This window comes from Lepisma saccharinum, chromosome 23 (assembly GCF_977018435.1).
Source record: "Lepisma saccharinum chromosome 23, izLepSacc3.1, whole genome shotgun sequence".
NCBI lineage: Eukaryota > Metazoa > Arthropoda > Insecta > Zygentoma > Lepismatidae > Lepisma > Lepisma saccharinum.
The window spans coordinates 64944115-64960555 of NC_139251.1; the positions used below are offsets into that span (position 1 = coordinate 64944115).

Consider the following 16441-nt stretch of genomic DNA (forward strand, 5'->3'; position numbering starts at 1 on the left):
TTTCCACTAAATAAATCTGGGGTAAGTTTGTTACTCGTCGAAGGTTTCTCTTTAATTACATTCCCTGAATGACTTGTTAAACTACCCTTTGAAACATCTTGTTTTGGGGTACCAGGTTCTACTCTAAATTCGTTATGAACTATTGTGGAACTTACGCATGCATTATTTTTCTTCTTCTTTCTACGTAGCACCATGGACTCTTCCGCCACTGACCGTAACCTTGATACAGATCTTGACCTTGATTTCCTAGGAGAGGTAACTAAGGGGAATTCTGCCTCCGCGAACAAAGCACTTGGGGGTGGGGGCGGGGGTATGTGATGCATCTCCTCTGCAGTGGTCAATGTTGGCTGCTCCATCTCTTCCCTTCCTGTTGGTGCATTCTTCTCACTACCTTCGTGTCTGGTACCTGTCTCCTCGTCGGTGAGTCTGGGGCTATCCGTGTTCCCTCCATTGTTATCTCGTGACGCAGGGACTTCTGCAACTGATGGAGCTGAATCTCTAGGTTTAGTCCGTACGGGTAGCACAGTTGGTTCATATACCATCGGTACATTGTCAGCGGGTATATTAACCGGTCCCCTGCGGGGCTGGTTGACAGTGGAAGGACGCTTAGGACACTCAGCCACTACATGACCCTCTTCGGAGCACGCGAGGCAGGTACGAACCTGCCCAGGGTATGTTACCCAATAGGAGTCTCCATTCATGATTACATATGAGGGTATGGGTTTACGTAGTATCATTTTAATCAATACACGTCCAGTTCGAGTAGGGTAAATGTGGTCTGCAGAGTATGTCTCGTCTTCAATTTTTAACACTTCCCCATAAGACCTCATGACACGACTTATCACTTCTGCACTTAATTCAATTGGGACTACATGGATTCTGACGATTACATGTCGCTGGTGGGCCCATTCTACTTCAACTTTATGATCACAATCTACGTCACTATAGATTACCTCAGCACCAAAATCATTTAGTAACCGTTCTCCTACCACTTTTGTCGCAAATTTCACGTACAAACACTTACGAAAGTAATCTATTTCAAAACTGAGCACTTGGTTCGTAGGCACTTGGTAGACATCATGAAACCATCGATGAAAATCCAATGACGTAGGTCGCGTTTTGACATCAATGAAAACAAATTTCAAGGTGTTTTCTCTTTGTGTATTCATCGTGATCTATTTCATCGTATCTTCACTGGCGCACGGTAATTGTAGTCAAGACCTCGCTTGCACTTCAAGGGAAAAAAAAGAACTAACACAACACTAGCAAACCGTATACGGCCCTAGCTAACTCGGACAGTTCGCTCGCTAAGCCTTCTCACGCGACGAGCGGAGCTCGCTACGAACTGATACCTGCACAAGCTGCAGGCAGACTGGGACTCTACGCCATCGGGGAGGCTGTTATGGCTGGAAAGTACTGGATGAGTGACAGTCTAGTTTACAGAATCAAGACATTTCAAATACTGTTAATTAAAAGTTTTACTACATAAAATTCGTCATTCTCGGAGTAAATTAAAATAGGCCTATTGTTCGTATTGCCTGGTCCTAAGAAATATAACTATACAATGTTTCAAGATTCCCATACCCAAATTACACGACAGCCGGTCGAAAAGGAATACAAGAGAAAGAAATGCTAATTGTAACCACGACGTGGAGATAAGGGTACAACAAAGTTGTCGAAACTTCAAAATAACATAATTCGCTATGATAAGTCTTGATCTTGATCTGGATATCATGGAAATGCTAGATCAGGAAACGCTATATGATTTTATGATAAGAGAAGAGATCAACTTAAAAAAAAAAAAAACTTGCGACGAGACATCTGGTGAGGGTTACCGTCTAGGGACCAAGAAGGTGAGTGACCCATCATCCATCGACAATATAACCTCTCGTATCCTCAAAATCCAAGCGAGTCAATCAAAGCTCTCTCTTTTATTACAAGCTACGACGCGCGACGTGTCTCTGGTATTAGCAGGGGTCGGAGCATTTCTATATGCTTTCAAAGTTGTAAAGTCCTTTTTAAATCACCAGCGTAAGTCAAAATAATGTTCCCGATTTCGTTCATTTCTTATATGAAAGGTGATGAGCTTTTCTTGCATATGTAGGCCTATGTATTATGGAATATAATCTCAAAAAGTGTTTTTTCTTTCTATTGCAGACTCGTAGTTGCGCTGTCGGCCACCAGGAGCCAGTTTAGTCACAGTGAGGAAAATGGCTACCAGTGGACAGCAGAAAGCGTTCTGTTCTCGATTTTCATACCAATAAGTATCTCGCGCTTGTTCAGCGGCATTTTGGGAACAAGATTTGGGATTGAACCACCTTCTGGCAAGTCAATTAGAACATGGTACGCGACATTTGAAGAAACTGGTTGCACCTGTAAGGGAAAATCGACCGGCCTTCAGTTTTCTCACTGTGACTAAACTGCCTCCTGGTGGCCGACAGCGCAACTACGAGTCTGCAATAGAAAAAAAAATGAGATTATGTTCCATTAAAAAATTAATATGCAAGAAAAACTCATCACCTTTTGTAAATATAAAATAAAAGTAGATCAGGTCTAATAGCTACTTCGCCTAGTTCGACATGTAAACCCTACTCCACATGCTCACTTTGCACGACAGTTGTGCAAAATGTATTACTGTGCCAAAACAATAAAGAAAAGACGAAGACATGAGAAAAGGCTAAATTAGCAAATAAGAAGGCATGGCAAGGCAACAAATCTTACTGAAACTTCAATATAACGAAAAGGAGTGACTTCTTTGATAATTTTAAGGTACCAGGACACTAAGCTCATACTCTCGAATGTATGCGGGTGGAAGCGGGCTTACTTCGGGGGTCCCCTCTTTATTTGACATACTCAGACTTTGCTTAGAGTTCGCAGGAAAGTGTGGCTTTCTAATTTACACAGGGAACATCTGTTTGATTTCCAGACAATATGTGCCGATCAGATCCTGTCTCTATAGTTATCCCAAGTAAAGAGTTCACTACGGGCTTTTACTTTTGAGATCACCACCCCCAAAAAAGAGCGTAAGACGCAGAATAATATAGTGAGAGAAACATATTTACATTTCATGTTATGGTTTTCAACGACACCTTTTATTATAACTTTAATAGTAGTAATTGTTTACTGTTACTCCCTCTTAGGCACATCAGTGCCCAGATACTCCAGGACGTCTGTCTACAATAATTTCATAACACATCATCCTTTGCTATAAGAGATCCTATCAATTTGCCAAATCTTACTATTTACTCAAATAAGAGAACTGTGTCTAGTTCCATAATAATAATAATGAAATATGATAATGATTTACCTGGCAAATTAATGCAGTCAGTAGAAGTCTCTGGACGGATGTTACCATGTCTTCTTAGGCAAGCTCTCTTATCAGCAATGATTATCTGGGAAGATAAATAGTTTCTTTGTTTTTCTAATGAAAGGAAATTCTATTTGAGACAAAGGTGCATTTCTACAGATTTGTTTTTGAAACGAGAACACGTGATCCACGTGTAATATAATTTTACTTATCGCATATTGATATAATATTATAATTGGGACCAGGATAGTTCTACACTTAAAATACATTAAATATGCATGCAAATATACACCAAAATACACTGTATTGAAAACAACTTACCTTATTTTACATAATTATTTTCAGTTACCGCAAGAACCTTACAAGTAGCCAGATAGTTGTTCTTTCTTCAGCTCATATCATTTAACATAGTGTGGTATTTAAGAAATTTCCGGGGGGGATTCTACTGACTGTCTAGAGACAGCATGAGATAATGACTTTATGCAATACGACATTCCCCCATGGATAAAATTTATCAAACAGAGGGGGGAAATCCCCCATCCTCCCTAGAAATACCACCCTGCATTTACTACATGATGTAGTAAATGTAAAGATTGTAGTTCTCAATTCTCCCAAAGACTCTTGTACACTTTACACTGTTATTTTACAAATTAAAGAAAAATTACATCCATTACAGATCGTGATTGCACCTGATTACAACATGATATCTCAAAGTTTCAGCCTTTAAATCTTTCTGTTTTCGTAAATAATATTTTTAGACTCAGAAAAAACTCTCTCTACTTCACAAGATACAATTAGACAATATTTTAAGGCAACAGTCTCTGTTACGTCAAGTTCAAGATCATCTACAGGCTGTCATTGCATCGATGTCGTTTCTCTCTCAAAGAGAGTATTTGATGAGTGTTCCAGCGAGATAAACAGTGACTGTAGGAAATAGGAAGTTGTTTTATTAAGAAGACAATATGCCAACATACACACGTAAAATACAATTTCGCTCTAAAATATGCAGAAATTTTATACATATGATTAATGTTTATACGCAATATGTTGTTATTGCCTTTTAGTGGCTCACACCGCCCATCTTTGCAGTTTCTAGCCATCGCCACTGCTTGATTTTATTATACTTCGGTACTACTTCCGTACAGTGGAAACACCTAGAAATCATTTCTTTCGCACTTTTTTACAATGCTAACGTACAATTCTACATTGCGGAACATTTCTTTAGGTGTAATAATGAATTTCTAGCGAAAATAATGTCTATTTTTTAAATTTACGAGTACTCACTGTTTTTCCTTTTTCCGGTTCTGTAACACACAATGTGGCGATAGCGTACTGGTTCATCGCACATTGTGGCAGTGTTTTGTCGATTTTGAGTGTGTATGAAGTGTTTCCAACCTTCTTCACCGAAATATACCTAATTTCGTAGCCGGATTTGAAATTATGCTAATACCTCGTTAGCCTCACAAACCATTGGCGGTAGCCTCACGAGCCATTGACGTTAGCCCCACAAACCATTGACGTTAGCCCCACAAACCATTGGCGTTAGCCCCACAAACCATTTCCGATAAGGTTAGGTTAGGTTAGGCAAGCATAGTTTGAATTTTCGAAAAATAAAAAAATCTTGCAACAAAAAGGCGTGTTTGGAAACATTGACAGGGGGTTACGTCATGAAACTCACGGACCAACCTTGACGTATAGAAGCAAATGGAAGCAACAGGAATTGCGTGTAGGAGAGATATTTTTATAGAAAAAAATATTTCACGCTAAAAAGTATTACTCGGCGAAAGAAAACACATTCAGGAACTTCAAGGATGATACAGAAAGTGATTTCCAAGTTGTTTCTTCTGTAAAAATGAAGAAATCCGTTTCCACTATACGGAAGTGTTACCTCTACTTTCGCGGTCTTATTGTCTTCAACCTCATTGTTCCTTATGACACTTGCGCGATTCACTTTCACACGTGATTTGCACTGTGCGAGGAGTAACACTTTGGAATTCCTGATCTGTGTATGTTGTGTTTCCGTGCGAATCCACATAACAGGTATTCGAGGCTTGCTTAGCAGGGTTGGAATTGGCATCGGAAATGGAATACCCAGTCGAAGTAGGGTTATATGGAACGTTTCCCGATGGGTCTTGTTGTAAGGGGCCTTGAAAAAACAGATGTGTTCTTGTTGGGTGGGTTCTCCGTATTGACTGGAAGTTGTAGGTTCCGCTTGAATCCGTGCCAAGTGATGATTCTAACGTGAATCAAGGTGAACACTATCACTGCCCGAGGTAGTCTCATTGACTAACCAAGGTTGTTTTGTTCCGATTTGCGCGTAGCACTAGTAAATGTTTGTGTTTTGGACTTCATGTGCACATCATTCGTTCCATTGTTGTATTGTTATTTTTACCCGAGGGAGCAAGTCTGTGTAAGGTAGGGCTACCATACGTCCTGGTTTTCCCGGACATGTCTTCTTTTCAGACCTTGAAATTTGCGTCCGGGCGGGTTTTTACTTTCTGTTAAAATGTCCGGGTTTTTACTTTTATCCAATCATCATAGGTCAGAGATCACGAAGTTACAACTTTTCGAATCATTAAACGTCTGATGTTGGCAGTACTGGACGATGCGCTAAGCGTTAGTCGTTTGTTGTTACAGTTTCAAGTTCAGGTCGATGTGATTTCCGCGTCATTCGTTTGTTCGTGTTTCGAAGTGGAAGTTAGATTTTGCGAACACTGTGTAAGCTACTAATATGCCTAAAAGAAAGTGCAAGTTTACTAATGAGTTACAAGAAAAGTATTCATGTTTTAGACGTGGTAGAGACGATTTTGAAGGCGAGTGTATGGTTTGTAAACCCGGTACATATGTGTCTGTGGCAAACAAAGGAGGGCTAGACTTGCAAGCACACGTGGAGTGCGGAAAGCACAAAACTGACTCAGTTTTTCAGGAAACCTGGCAGTGAACATGAAGATAAAATAAAGTAATTTTATTTAATGGTGATAAATTGTGTGATTTATGTAATGTTTTCGTGTTTGTGAATAAATTGATGGTGCGTGTGGCTTTCGAAGAAAATGTCCTCTTTTTAGCATTTCAAAATATGGTAGCCCTAGTGTAAGGCAATCGTAATACGGCTACGTATTCGAGAGTTCGAGCTTGCTTTGCATACATGTCTACTAAGTCTAGGGATTTGTTTTGATTGGCGCGTGCCTTGATGTATGTGAAGGTCACTTCCTGGCCCAGTTTTCGGAGTCGTCACGCTGCACTTCGAATAAGATAAGGGAAAATCGTGAGTTTGTAGGCTGCAGTATCTGCTCGTGATAACGTTTGGAGAAGGCTCAAGGCGTCGGTGAGAATGAGTGAATCGACGCTAGGGCATAAAGTAAAGCTCTATATATTGCGTACCATTCCGCCGAAAATATTGACGTGTCGGGAGGTAATTTAAATTGGCGAATTATGTTTTGGAACGGGATATAATGTTACTATAGTGCAGCGTCGTTTTAGAATACTGTATGTTAAACAACGACCCACAAGGCAGTCAATCTACTGTTGGAGCAAGACATTTTAGGACGCTGGTTGTCTGTCTGTGCAAGGGGAAAAGTCCTTGGAGAGGAGAACTGGACTATCGCATTGATATCTGTCGAGTTACAAAAGGGTCACACATAGAACACTTGTAACTTCCCAATGTAAACTTCATTCATGTAAGTATTTCAGCTCTTTTATTATAACTCTTCTCTCTGTAAAACTTTGAAAGTGTCTATTTCTTTTAGGCTACTCCGTCATTGTTTATAACTAGGGAGAGGAAGTTGATGACCTAAAAAATATAGGTATATGACCTACAGAATGCCCTAAAAATGGGGAAAATGACGTAAAAAATTCAAAAAATGACCATTAAATTTGTTAGTTTCAGGTTAAAATTTGAAATGAAAGGAAATTAAACAAAATGCAATCTTACTTTCAATAATAAAAAAGGCACCAAATGAAAGCACATGCACATTCAATTAAAATATGCAACGAGGATTTCCAATAAAAACAACCGAATAATTTTTAAACAATTTAATGAAAAAGCTCGTAAACTGTAATCCATATACAGGGTGATTGGTAATTCGACCGTAATTTTTACGCTAAGCGTGTTACCATTTTTTTGAGTAATCCTCTTCGATTTAAACGATAATTTCCAAATTTCTTCATGACGTGTGCTCCAATGACTGTTTCTTTCTGAGGGTATGGGAATTTTGGGCATGAATTTTTTTCCCAGTAGTCACTTATTCGTCAGCTGTTAGCAACATGTCGATTAAGTGCCCAGGGTGTAGTAGTTTTTTCACAATTAGTAGTTTTTTTGGTCGCAAGTCGGAATATGTCACGAAAATCTACAAACTGCAATAACTCGAAACCCATTCATTTCCGATCCCCGGTGCATAGGGTCAAATTTGTTGCAAATGTGCTCTAGTATTACCCCTTTCCAGGAATAGGTCGAATTACCAATCACCCTGTATATACTATATAGGCCTATGTTCTGCTTGGTAAAAAGACTCAAGAATATGACCAAAATGAAAGAAGTGACAAAATATGACGAAACAATACACCGAATATTGCGAAAAATGACAGGAAAATGCAGAAAATCGGGTAAAATGATCTAAATCCTGAAAATTGGCAAAAAATGCACTTTAAAATTACCTTTTTTGGGTTAAGTGTAATATTGTGTATATTTAATGGGCATCGTGTCAGAGATCTCAGAAAAAAGATGACATTTCATTAACTTCCGCTCCCTATTTATAACACACAAACACTCACCTCGGATACATAAGGCGAGAAACCCAGCACATGAGCAACGCACGCCGTAACAAATAAATTCCCTTATATTTAACAATATACATATTTAAATATTTATTTTCATATGTAATGATAAATATGCACATCATGTAGCAAAATATATATTTGTATGTGTGTGTGTGTGTAAATTAAGGTCTTCCTCGCCCCCCCCAATGATTTTGCACCCTTTACACACTATACATCGGCTTTTATCTCTGATACCTCCTATTAATAGCTTTTTAGTTACGAACCCTCAAGGCTTATCCCAATATTTGAGTCGTAACGTCACCATTAGAGATAAAGTTTCCAATAAAACGGGGCAATTCCCTTCGTTCCAGTTGCAAATACTACCTTTTTTGAAAGTAAATGTTGTTCTGTGTACCGCGAAAAATTCAGAAATACTTTACTTACCTACGATTATACATTGAGATATTTATTTGAAAGATATAATACATTTTCTTGTAATATCAATTTCTTTTCTTTAATCGTCGGACTTTTAATGTTATTTTGTGACACTTAGGAAAGCATGTTAATGGATCATTAATGCTATATATAAAATTATGCAGTGTATGATTCGTCGTGCAATGAAAATTAAATTTTATTATAAATAAATAAATATGCAATTCAAGATAACGAAAAATATTAAGTACCGGTATTTTTTAATGATGAATTTTTGTATGTTTCGTGTATTTAATACAAAACTAACAATATTACCTATTTGTGAAATCTTGTGATTAGCAATGGCTATAAAATTAAACGAGAGAAAAGTTGACTCAAGTTAAAATACTCCACACTTATGTACATACAACACTCATAAATGTAATTCTTTATTAGTGGAATAAAATAAAACATTAAAACAGTGTGTAGCACAGTATGTAAACAATCGTTTACGAAATATATTGTCACTGGAATTCGATGGCTATCTGGTGCGTTCGATAGGCTGCCAAACAATTAGAGCTACAATGGACTACATCAGCAGACACAAGGCTTCAAATATTGAATACAAAGCTAATAAAAACCAAGGAGTCCCGGTTTTGATAGTCGGTGGAGGCACATAGTGGTCCGGATCCCACTTTAAACTGTAGGTCCAGTCAAGATTAACCTTTTTGTGCATAAAGCGGACTTAAGCACAAGCAAACAAAGAAAAAAATAGACACTCTTATGTAATCAGAAATGAGGTGTTATCACAAATCAAGGGGGATGCCACGGTTTGGTGCCCCCGAATCAGTCGCCCTGCTCTTAAACCGCCCCTGCAAGAGGGGAATGACTTCTCTAACTAACAACGAGGCACGGATTATTTACAGAAAGAATTGTGTATAAGGGCAACATTTTAAATCCGATCCTGTTCATACTAAATGGAAAATGACAGCAGCTTCCGAGAGGATATCATCTCCCTGTATAGAAGGGTAGGAGACATACACAAAGGCCCAACCACGAATTTTTGTCTGGGGGGCGGGGGGCAAGTATCAGGATAAACGTACCAATAATAATAATAATTATTATTATTTTAATATTATTATTATTGTTATTATTATTGATTTGCTTGATTTTACTTGTCATCTTGAGCCACTTTTGGCTAATTTGCGAAGATGGGGATGAGTGATTATATGATGAAATTGATGAATGGACACTCACAAATATCCATGCCCAAGCCGGGATTCGAACCCGGGACCAACATTATTATTATTATTATTATTAGTAGTAGTAGTAGTATCAGAGACATTATTATCCTCGTAAATTATGCAAAAAAGGGGGGTAGAAGTTGGTGCTAAAGCATTTGTATGCGAACAATCAATTTGATTTTTTTTTCAACACGTTCAATTCACATCAAGGGGTCCCGGGTTGGATACCCGGTGGAGGAACACGGCACAGTGGTTCGGATCCCTTTTTAAAAACTGTAGGTGCACTCCCGATTAGCCTTTCTGTGCGTACTTAGAACAAAAAATCAATCAATCAATCTTACAACTTATTTTCATTTAGATCGTTCGGTGCCTAGGGCCGACTCCCGCTTAAAGTTCTGAACTTGATAAGAGTACTTTACGAAAAGTATTTTTATTTGCGTAAAATGTGAAGTTGTGGGCGGTAATTGCGCCCTGCAGGTACAGTTAGCCATCAATGTTTGCCCCCCCCCCTTGCCCCCTTAGAACTCATCTCAGTCCAAGGTTGGGGGCCAATACCCTCCTGCCCCCCTCTGTGGTTGCGCCACTGGACATACACTTTACACTTTTTGTTAATCAGGTACTTACGTGTGTTGCTATACTGTGAACAGGAAAGACACGTGACTAGTTGTCAGGTGATATTGGTGTGCGTGAACATTGTTCTCCATCAGATTGTAGAGCACTCTCGTAGTATGTCATCCACAAACGAATCGTATATAAAAGTAATTATTCTCGAGATTCACTGCTTTTCCCTTAACGTCATATCTTTGTATGGTGAATTTCTAGTAGGAAAGCGTGTATGTTTGTGTGCATAAATATATTTAAAAATAATTTGCATTCTATTGTCGATTTGGAAACATCAACTCTTCAATATCTCAGTAAGAGATAGTAATATGCATAAGGTTTATTTTGCTTCGTCTTTCGTTGCTCTGCATATAAATTAATTCACGAAGAGATTAAATAAACCATGCCAGAAACATGAGAAAAGGCAATCGCCAGGAATCGAACATTCAACCCTCGAATTTCACGGTGTAACCACTCCGTCATGGATACCGGTTGGAATCGATGTAAATTTCTACGAAAGTCGTAAATTACCGTTAGATGTGATTTAAAACAATAGCAGGCTCTTGAGATTTGATTTATTATGATTTCATTCTGGTAATAAAAATTCTATAATGGTTCCCGCAATTTTCCTCTTACGTAGGCTTTCACAGATCATTTGATGCGTTATTTTTCTCAACTTTCTTAACACCGTGTAATCAGTACAGGAAAATCAGACAAAAAAATAGTCAAATCTGGATATTTGAAAGGAAAGGATGAATTATGGTATGTGTTATCCTCAAGTAAATCGCAAAGAATCCGGTGACAGGCTCTCCGCCATTTTTTAAAAGTACAACTGCCATGTTGGATTTTATGCTTCGGTTTAGTTTCTCGGCCATAACACCCAAACCGATCAGGGTAGAGAGACTGTCTTTTACAAATTTTCTGTATGACATTATGGCAAATTGCAAAGGTTATCTCCAACGTTTATTTCTCTAGGTGTAGTCATTTTCTCATATTCTCGTTGCGTGATGAAGTTGTAACTGCAGTGACATAATTTTCATTTGAGAATAAAATGTTATAGACAAACATATTGAAAAAGCGTTTAAACAAAATTTGTTACAAATTACTAAACCATGTTCTCCCCATTTTTTTTTGTACCAAAGATGTATGAGGAAACATAATTCTTTAGCATTAATTCAACAATGAAAACAATTTGCACAAGACATTTATTGTCGCTAATTCCAGTTTTCATGATTTCTTCATTGCTGTATTGTTAGAAGGTAAAAGCATAAATCCTAGAAAAGTAATGTATTTGCATGTTCTTTTGTGATGGCAATAGGAGTCTTAGTAAGTTACACAGGCGTACCCCAGGAATTTGTAAGGGAGTCAATGCTTGAATAAACGTTTTGAATGCCATTATGAATAACCATGGAAATGAAGTGTAAAGGGGGCCTGATTCCCAAGACATCTTCTTTAGTGAGTCCATGACAGATTAGAATAGAACAGGACCATCATTTCATTGCATTTAATCTGTTGCCCCGAGTAATGGAGCTACGTACAGTTAACGGCAAATATAATGTGAGGCAAATTGTCCACCGCTATTTTCATTATTTTTTCATTTTACATCCTGCGTTGTTTTAAGGAATAAAACTATGTTGATTCAAATCAGGCATTGCCCTCTGCTTATTTACGTCATTATTTCAATTCACTGTCATCACATTGTGTAAAGACACAGACCGAATGAAAATAATGGTGGACAATTCGCCTACTGCTTCTTTCGCCGTTGAGTGTACCAAAAATAATACATCAAGCATTGCATGTAAAAGTATTGAACAGAATTCACCAACAGACGACTCAGTAAAATAAACATTATTGATCCGTTTCTTACAAAAGTAGAAAAAGTATATGTATTGTGGTATGTGTTTAAATCCTGACTATTATAACATTGTATTAAAATGTCATGTTTTCGCTTAAAATTTTATTTCAACATACTTTAAAATACAAGTTCTAAACATAATAACTTTTCATCTGAATAAATATTCGCTGAATTACGCCATATGTGTCCTTCCTTATTGAAATGTTATTTCACTATTGTCTTAGATGTATGAAATTGTTACCAAGTGTGCACAATACCGTTGAAGATTTCTGCAACGAAATTGAAAAATAATTAGGAAATAATGTTCAAGATATAGTTGTTCATGAAGCATTATCAGTAAAGAATGCAATTGGTTACTTGGTTGAATGGTAAGATTAAAGTAGGGCTATGAGGTTTTCGTAAAGTAAACGTGCTGATGTCACGACAATTTTTTTTTGCATGAAATTGTGAACGATCATTGGCAACTAGCAGATGGCAGAGGTTAGATATAGCCAGCGCTAAGTCTTGTGAAATGTTAAGTTTAGAACATGATTTAGAAGCTATGTCGTCGATGGTAAATACTGATGATGATGATAACGATATATCCATAATTGGAATAACTGAAGCACATATACAGGGTGTACCAAAAGTCCCATTATCCCTTTGAATTGTAGACAAACCTGCAAAATGTTATTTTAACAGCATGCGTATGATGAGAGGATGGTATACCATTAAATCAGACCAAAGACCACCATTTACTCCAGAGGATCTGTGTGCACACCGCTATTTTCATGGCACAGTATTATTCGCCTCCAGGTGCGATGTGAAATCCTCCGTAACTTGGCTGGCGTGAGGGACGCAAACGCACTGCGAACAACTTCTTCCTCAGTTGTGTGATAACGATTATGGGCGACTTTCTGTTTGATGTGTCCCCATAGCGCATTATCATAAGATGTCAGATTTGGACTTCGGGGTGGCCATTTTAAAGGTGCTGGTAAATTTGGCGATCCTCGTCCAATCCATTTGTCTCTGAACACATCATTGAGGAATTCTCTTAAAATGGCCACCCCGAAATCAAGATCTGACATCTTATGTTATGGAGGATTTCACATCGCACCTGGAGGCGAAAAATACTGTGCCATGAAAATGGCGGTGTGCACACAGATCCTCTGGAGTAAATGGTGGTCTTTGGTCTGATTTAATGGTATACCATCCTCTCATAATACGCATGCTGTTAAAATAACATTTTGCAGGTTTGTCTACAATTCAAAGGGGGAGGTAATGGGACTTTTGGTACACCCTGTATATATTTAAAAAATATAAAACGCATATTTAAATGATTGCATATAAGCATAAAGGCTACAGGAGTATTTTATAGGCTACTAGCGGATTACCCGGCGTTGCCCGGGTATTTATTTAAATGTCATCGTGAATGTCACCAATTAGCTTAGCGACTCCGAAAACTATAGGACAACAAAATCATTCATTGTTCAAGCAGACTGTTACAGTAAATAAAGAATAAACCAAAATAAACATACCATACCTCGTACTAAATAAGCAGAATCTTTTTCGGTATACAAAAGGACATTTAAATCTCGACGGTGTTCTATATGTGACGTAACGTTATCAGAGTAATGCTGCAAATTTTCCCTCTCCATCTGAAAGTGTGGACATGGACATTTCCACTGAATTTTACTTACAACAATTTTAAAAACTACACAAAAATATAACCCCAGCAGATTCTCGCGTTTCTCTGCGTTCAATTTAACCATTTCGGCCCTGGCGGTTACGTAGTGTACATCACTGGAATCAATTTTTTTTTTTACTGCCGCCCTCTTAGAGCTGCGATGCCTGCGACCATGGGCGTATTTAAGGTGGGGGGTTCAACGTGTCCCCCTTTTGATTCAGTAAAATTACCTTTAAATGTCATCGTGAATGTCACCAATTAGCTTAGCGACTCCAAAAACTATGGATTCGACACTAATGTGTGTCATTTTTGATATTTTATTTTTCACCCCCTCTGACCCTCCATGCCGATAGGTGATGATGAACTTGGAGTTGGACGGTATTCAAAGTGTCACTATTGATCTTAGCGACCCCGAAAACTATGGATTCTACACTAATATAGGTCGCTTACGATCATTTTTACATGTCACCCCTTCCCACCCCCACCCCCAGGGGTACCAGGGGTGTCTTGCCCCAACAGTATTTCTTTCCAGATTGCAAGTGATATGTGTACCACGTTTGGTTGAAATAGCTCCAGGCGTTCGAGAGTTTGTTCCCCTCCACGCAATCCCCTTTCCCCTGTCGTGTTCATTGGTGGAGCCGTCCCGCGTCACCACTTGCGCAGAGACTTGTTCTCGTTCGCTTGCTCCAGAGATAGGCGGAACAGAGTATAGAGTCCGTTGGCTAATTGGCAGCGAATCAGAGGTGGAGCAAAATTACAGTGACGTGGTGTGTTATGAACATGGTTGCAGGCAGGAAAAATTTGCAGCGGGGGTTCATTCATGATTGTTCTCATGGGCGTCGCCAGAAATTTGAACAATAGAAATAATAACAATAATTATACAATAATAATTGAAATTTCATTATAATAAAACAATTTTATTATTATAATAATAATAATTATTATTTTTGTTATATCCTTGAGGGACCTTACTCAATCCAGCAGATGGGTGAATATCCAAGGTGTTTCTTGTGATTTTTTAACGTTTTATACAGGGTGTACTGAAATGCACAATGATTATACTTTGTTATTAAATTTTAGTTATCTTCTAGAAAAAGCTTTAAAAGTTAGATGGAAATTTTAGTCATAAAGTTTTTGTTGTTCGACCTTAAAACTTAATTTTTGGAATTTTGAAAAGTGTGGAATCGCTTATTATTTTTAGCCCGGTGCATGGATTGTAACCTCAATCGCGAACGTAATGCGCTACGAAACTGGAGATCCTAGGGGGATTTTCGGCTTTATCGGACAGGGAATTTAAAAGTTGGAAAGGGAATTTTGGGACAATCATAAGGGAATTTTCAGCCTATATTCCTTGTGACGCAGGAACAACACTGGAAAGAGGACAGCAGAAGTGAAAATGGAGAGCTCACGGGTGGGCTGCGATTCCGAGAATAAATCCTGTATCACCCAAGTTTCAGAATTCCAAATGTATGAAAATTCTACCTCGATCGTTTCAAGATTGTCTCCTTGTATTTTTGTGATACTTTGGAAAAAAATTGAAAATGAGTTACAGATTTTGGTTTCTGAACTTCCTTCCATTAATCCAACAAACATGTCAGAAGTTTCAGGGGGGGGGGTTTGAATCCTAGAAACCCTCACTCTAAATACGGCCCCGGTTATTAATATGTACCATGCGATGCCAGGGGTTCTGGGTTCGAATCCTGGCTTGAGCATGGACGTTTGTGATGTCTATTCATCAATTTCATCACATCACTCATCCCCATCTTCGCAAATTAGCCAAAAGTTACACAAGAAGCGAAGTAAAATAAATCAAATCAAATCAAATCGAAAATGAATATGTACCCCACTTGTGATGCAACTTAAGAGGAGAAGTAAGCAAGGGATGGCGGGTGAGCCTTGGTGCTGGGTCGAGCGGATGGATGCCGGTCCTCTGACTGCCCGGACGAGCAGTTTTTCTGGACAGGCCTTGGCGCACTTCAGAAGAACCGTTCCTCTCTGCGCTGGCAACACTCACACTCCCGCGAACTCCTCCTGCACTCCATGTGACCTCCTTGTTACCACAAGAAGGTAAATTCTGACCAAATTTTTAGGCAAAATGGAAAAGGAAATTTCGATTCATGGTAATTTTAAGACATCTGACTCTACATTATTATAGTTTGTTAATTTCCAATTTCATGTCTTCATAATTTTTAATTATTTCCCTGTTCCTTTTTATTTCTGCTCCTTTGAATATAAGCCTGTATCTGTTTATATTTCTGTTAAGTTTATTGTACGTCGGTTTTCTGCATCTTCGGATAATAGTAACGATGAAATTAATGATTTAATGGATTCCTGAACAGTATTTAAACGTGGGACATCTAGCCAGGATCTAGCGATGAGGCTGACATGTGTGTGAAAAATTTTTGTTTAACATTTTTTTTATTCATACGAACATGGACCCACGGAAATACTACTACTGCTGCTACCACCATCACTAATAATAATAATAATTACAGCTACTGCTGGGGCTGCTGCTTCTACTACTAGTTATTATTATTATTATTTGTTTACGTGACGGGAAAAAATGGTCCAAAAAGAGAAATTGTGCCCTCACATTGTGGCAA

General features: G+C 38.3%; 2 protein-coding genes across 7 annotated transcripts in view; both read right to left on the reverse strand.

The window, feature by feature from the left end:
- LOC145977681 (uncharacterized) overlaps positions 1-10523 on the reverse strand; it is a 34148-nt gene extending 23625 nt beyond the window's left edge. Inside the window, exons 1-2 of one of the 5 annotated variants that reach the window (XM_083109896.1) lie at positions 10342-10523; positions 3308-3392 (exon numbers count right to left, since the gene is read on the reverse strand). In XM_083109896.1, coding sequence (XP_082966022.1) covers positions 3308-3355 — 48 coding nt within the window. In that variant the 5' untranslated portion in view covers positions 3356-3392; positions 10342-10523. Of the gene's footprint in view, positions 1-3307; positions 3393-8346; positions 8368-8446; positions 8485-8506; positions 8595-10341 lie in introns of those variants that run through there. The other 4 variants (XM_083109892.1, XM_083109893.1, XM_083109894.1 and 1 more) reach the window with 4 other exon arrangements.
- Positions 10524-12259: 1736 nt separating this feature from the next.
- The window catches only part of LOC146005326 (uncharacterized), a 38585-nt gene continuing 34403 nt past the window's right edge, over positions 12260-16441 (reverse strand). For both annotated transcript variants that reach the window (XM_083144490.1, XM_083144489.1), the window contains exon 9: positions 12260-12441. The gene's annotated coding sequence lies outside the window, so the exon portion shown is untranslated. The remainder of the gene's footprint in view (positions 12442-16441) is intronic.